The sequence below is a fragment of the Trachymyrmex cornetzi genome, unplaced genomic scaffold (genome assembly GCF_001594075.2).
Source record: "Trachymyrmex cornetzi isolate Tcor2-1 unplaced genomic scaffold, Tcor1.1 scaffold719, whole genome shotgun sequence".
Taxonomy (NCBI): domain Eukaryota; kingdom Metazoa; phylum Arthropoda; class Insecta; order Hymenoptera; family Formicidae; genus Trachymyrmex; species Trachymyrmex cornetzi.
In genome coordinates this window covers 654,780-659,209 of record NW_017300047.1, presented here as the reverse complement: position 1 = coordinate 659,209, position 4,430 = coordinate 654,780, and the positions used below count along the sequence as shown (strand labels likewise).

The 4,430-nt window shown below is 31.1% G+C and overlaps 2 protein-coding genes across 4 annotated transcripts; one reads left to right on the top strand and one right to left on the bottom strand.

The window, feature by feature from the left end:
- Positions 1–356: 356 nt before the first annotated feature.
- Positions 357–1,767, top strand: LOC108767703 (coiled-coil-helix-coiled-coil-helix domain-containing protein 1). 2 transcript variants are annotated; one of them, XM_018517691.1, is made up of 3 exons: positions 357–535; positions 782–912; positions 1,438–1,767. In XM_018517691.1, the coding sequence occupies exons 2-3, from the start codon at positions 786–788 to the stop codon at positions 1,668–1,670; spliced, it is 360 nt and encodes a 119-aa protein (XP_018373193.1). In that variant the 5' UTR covers positions 357–535; positions 782–785; the 3' UTR covers positions 1,671–1,767. The 2 variants fall into 2 exon arrangements, with proteins under 2 accessions (XP_018373193.1, XP_018373192.1); XM_018517690.1 differs by having other exon boundaries at positions 360–550; positions 1,438–1,766.
- Positions 1,768–1,796: 29 nt separating this feature from the next.
- LOC108767702 (uncharacterized) lies at positions 1,797–4,298 on the bottom strand. Of its 2 annotated transcripts, none has more exons than XM_018517688.1 (8): positions 4,215–4,298; positions 3,397–3,572; positions 3,136–3,322; positions 2,934–3,062; positions 2,645–2,830; positions 2,283–2,550; positions 2,031–2,220; positions 1,797–1,957 (listed from the first exon to the last, which is right to left on the bottom strand). In XM_018517688.1, exons 2-8 carry the CDS (start codon positions 3,494–3,496, stop codon positions 1,905–1,907), a joined length of 1,113 nt encoding a protein of 370 aa, XP_018373190.1. In that variant the 5' UTR covers positions 3,497–3,572; positions 4,215–4,298; the 3' UTR covers positions 1,797–1,904. The 2 variants fall into 2 exon arrangements, with proteins under 2 accessions (XP_018373190.1, XP_018373191.1); XM_018517689.1 differs by lacking the exon at positions 4,215–4,298 and adding an exon at positions 4,138–4,169.
- Between the last annotated feature and the right edge of the window lie 132 nt (positions 4,299–4,430).

Sequence of the window (4,430 nt, the reverse complement as noted above, 5' to 3'; positions counted from 1 at the left end):
TCCCCCCCCCCCCCCTCCCCCAGAAACTAATCTTGCGATTTTTGTATCTTCGCGATAAAAATGGCGCGCGATTATTAAACAATTTTGACGGCTTTTAGCACGAGAGAGGAAAAGAGACAGAGAAACACGGATTTTCTCTCTTAAATATACTGAATCTATTTTTTACACAATTTTCATGCATTTTATTCGCACGAAACACGTGTCTAAAAAGAAGAAAAGAAAGGCGAGAAGTATGTAGGATTGCATTCGAAAGAGAACTAATATTTGTTTTACCTAATTGATTTTTTATTTGTTTTGATCTTAAGAAATTGGATTTCGCGTTTGTATATTCTGATATAGCAATAATTTCATGCGGCGTGTTCTACAGCACTTTACCGTTTTAAATTGCGAATGCGAAAAGAAAACACGATCAAGTAGAACACGAGGGAACACAATTGAAATTGAAAGTAAACGCTGTCGCCATCTGGTCGCTTAGGGCTGCATTTTCTGAAAGTCGAACGTGATTGTGTTGCGGCTAACTCCAGCAGACGTTTTTGTAAGAAAAATTAATGTACGTCTAGCAAAAGTTGTTAACGATTATTAGAGTTGTATTTTGACATTAACTGTGTTTATATGTCGACATAAAAAAAATCATGCGCCCAATCACTAACATAGATCTAATGAAAAACTTAACCTCACTTTCTTAAAGAAATTTATATAATTCTATATTATTTTACTATATATTTATGTAATATTCATTTTTATAGTATATCACATGATAAATATTTATATTATATTTCAGAGAGATGAGATTAACATCGATATTATCTCGTAATGCGAGACAGCCACAGAATGAAAAGAAGGTGCCTTTTAAGGAGATTTTGCCGTTAAAATTGAGGAGTTCTGTGAGTGGAAAGAATCAAAGAACAGAAGGTATATTTAACTTTCCGGATGGGATTTATTGGACCCATTCAATTATATTCCTTCGGAGTAGAGGATGGATCTCTATTTGCTCCACTTAATTATAAATCTCTGTCAAGAATATAAAACAATTTTATTTTTTATTACATCTACAACTTTGAGAGAGAGAATTATTCTTATTAAAATATATTTAATAATCTATCTTCATAATATATAGTTACCTAAAAATTAAAGGTTACCAAGAAATTTATCAGTTATCTAAAAATTAAAGGTTACCAGAAATTCATTCACAAATTGCTTGATAACCTGTAATTTTTAAGTAATCGTATTGTGTGAAAACAAACCTTAGTATGTTCTTTTTAATGTTTATTTTGATTCCTTGAAATTAATTTTATAGACTGTAAATTTCATTCTGCACAGAACGTATCAATATTTATTACAATTGACAATAAATTTAATGTTCAAGAAAATTGTATTTCTTATACGTATGTATATAATTTTATAAAATTAATAATTTGAATATATTTCTATTTCCAGAAAAGGGATGTTTGTTAGAAATGTCCTTGCTTTTGACGTGTCTCAAAGAAAATGAGTTTGAAGACAACAGATGTATCCCAGAATTAACAGCATTAAATCAATGCTACCAAGTTTACACAAGTAATATAGAACGTATGCATTCTTTAAAGAATCAAATTATCCCTGTACCTAACAGTAAGAACTTGACTTATAAGCAGATTACACATCTTCTACGAAAATATCCTACAGTATAGTGTTTTTTTTTTCTGTAATGCTACATCAATGCATTACCATATAATACATTGTAAAACAATTGAGATTATCATACTTAACACTTAAATGTATAAAAACTGTTTTTATAAATATTTTTGAAGCTCTATAGATATCTTTATTTCCATTTGTACAATTATCTTATTAAAATATGTACATATATATGACAATTTTTTTTTAATTTAAAGTTATTTTCTATTTTTAACATCAGCGATATCCTATTTATCAGAAACTGTATGAGAACGTTTCAACGCAAGCCGTTTCGAGTAACCTAGATTTGATACAATCTATTATGCAAAAGTTTGATTCATGCATTCATATAAAATTGTACATTAAATACATACGAATTGGTTGGTCAATGTTGGAAATAATTGGAATTTTCTGTATGATATTCAACTGCTGCTCGATTCTTTGTAAAGCCTTATAATTCTCTAATTGTCCATCTTTATAATAGTAATATGTACAGAATAATGTTATAGCACAAAGTATTAAGGCAATTTTTCTGCACAACCATGTTGTACTTAGCAGGTGCACCTATAAGAGAAAATGGAATAGTATTATGAGAAACAATTTTTTTAACTTTATTATAATGTTACCTTATCATCTGGAGATTGAAGAATAATCTTATCATAATATTGAACAAGTATTCTTTCAATCACTATATTCAAACTTAGGATACTAAAGAGCGCAACTCTTGCATCAACCGTTCTTCTAGAAGAACTAAATAACGCGCAGAGAATGCAACTGACAGTATAAAATATAATAGATTGAAACCAAGACACTTCTCCGATAATCCAGCTTTGGAAAGTACGTATATATGAGAAGATCTCATAAAGTAGCTCCTTCTGATCTTTAGCCGATTCTCTAAAATTAATCAAGAGTTTCAAATCGACAGTTTATAGTAATTTACATTTGACTAAATTTTTAAACGTTACAAAAATTATCTTTACAAACTCACTTGAAATCCGACACCATATTGCTGACTGTATCAGATGAAGTCTTTAGTACAGTTCCGAGTTCCTTGCCATGATCTAAAAGCTCGTTTTGAATACGTAAACCCTCCTTTTGACTGTTCAAAATTACACCTTGCATTTCCGATGCTTCTAACAATTGATCCTTCATTCGGGAAGATACTTGAAACAATCTAAATATATAGAATGATTAAATATAATTCAAATATGTAGAAATATGTGAGTTTTTTATATTTTACATATGCAAAAATATTAGGATATTATATATGCACTTACAGCTTTATGGTATTTTCAACTTCAGTTTGCCAAGCTTCATGGTTCAAAAAGAAACAGATATGAGTTGCATGAGTGTAGAATTCATTGTAAACACTAAAGGCTCGGTCTGTCATGTCGCCAATGCATTTTCTGTGAAATAAATAATGGCGAGTCATTACAAAATTAGGCATAAAATATAAGTAACCAAAAATACTCGTTTTACCGACGCTCGTCTTCTGTTTCACTGCAATGGCAATTGTAGGTTGCGTGACCAGAATCCTCTAAGAAGCAATTTGCTAGTTGAAGGGCAAGAAGCGAATGTTCGTGATCATTCAATTTATCGCAGTTGCTCTCCAATGTTCGGAGCGCAGCATGCCAACATTTTCCATGTTGCGGCAATGATGATTTTGCTGAAAATGATATGTTTTTTATGTATTCTCTGTTAACCATCACTCTCATCAATTTCCACTTTTCAATTTCTTACCTTTTATCAAGGAATACTCTTTTTTCCCCAAATCTCTTAAGACCGTATTGCCATTATTAGCTGATGTTTCATGGATAATAAATAACAAAAGCCAAATCATCTTGGAGTTAAATGTACAGCCCTCTTAGATCTTACAAACTTTCAGGAAGTGTATATTAATGTAGTCCTCCATTATTCTGTTAGATGACACATTTGAAGTAAACAATTTTACTATTATGATACAAAAAATACAGAGATAGAATACATAGATATAGGATATGTTTTATATCTATAATTATCATACACATGTGAGGGCTCAACGAGCGAATGAAAAGCGACAATTAACTGCACAGTTAATCAAAGATAAAATTAATAGCAAAAATATCCGCACAGTTTGAACTTAACAAATCCACAGACCTCTCCCCGACTTCCAAACATTTACAAACATCTATGCATTCACAAACATTTATATATGTACATATACTTTTAAATGATGATATGATAAACAGCTGGCAAAAAATCAAAATAAAGCTAAGTTTATTAAAATTGAAACTCTCTCTATCGAAGGTAGAGAGAAATTAAATTAAAATTAACACAAAACTTAAAGGTATCTGTATAAAAAAAAACTCTATTAACTTGGAAACACTATGAAAGTTTAAAAAAAATATAAAAATAATTGCGTTTCTCGGAATTTTTAAATGAGAATTTGCACGATCATTTCAGTTTTTTGAGCTGTTTGCGAACAAAGCACATCATTCTCACTCATTATTCACGCTAATTATTCGAAGTTGCTGGTAATGACACATGTTAGGTGAATTTGAGCAACAAGTAACAGATACATTTAAATATTTTTGAAGTCGAGGACTGCAGCTGACCGCAGCGTCGGATTTGAATCAGCTTGTAACGGACAGTTCTTCAATCTGGCGCGACAGTAAACACCTGCGCTGAATTGCGCGTGACTGTTTGCCGTATACTAGCGCCCTCATAGAAGATTCGTATTTCATGGTGACTGGAGAAAATAGCAAGAGGCAGAAATTATGAAGGAAAGAAGAATT

What these genes read in the sequence shown, in the direction of transcription:
- LOC108767702 (XM_018517688.1), bottom strand. Translation starts at nt 3,496, where the DNA reads ATGATTTGGCTTTTGTTATTTATTATCCATGAAACATCAGCTAATAAT. An exon ending in AGAGTATTCCTTGATAAAAG is followed by an intron (nt 3,323 to 3,396) that starts GTAAGAAATTGA and finishes TATCATTTTCAG; the next exon opens with CAAAATCATCATTGCCGCAA. An exon ending in GAAACAGAAGACGAGCGTCG is followed by an intron (nt 3,063 to 3,135) that starts GTAAAACGAGTA and finishes TTTATTTCACAG; the next exon opens with AAAATGCATTGGCGACATGA.
- LOC108767703 (XM_018517691.1), top strand. Translation starts at nt 786, where the DNA reads ATGAGATTAACATCGATATTATCTCGTAATGCGAGACAGCCACAGAAT. An exon ending in AAAGAATCAAAGAACAGAAG is followed by an intron (nt 913 to 1,437) that starts GTATATTTAACT and finishes TTCTATTTCCAG; the next exon opens with AAAAGGGATGTTTGTTAGAA.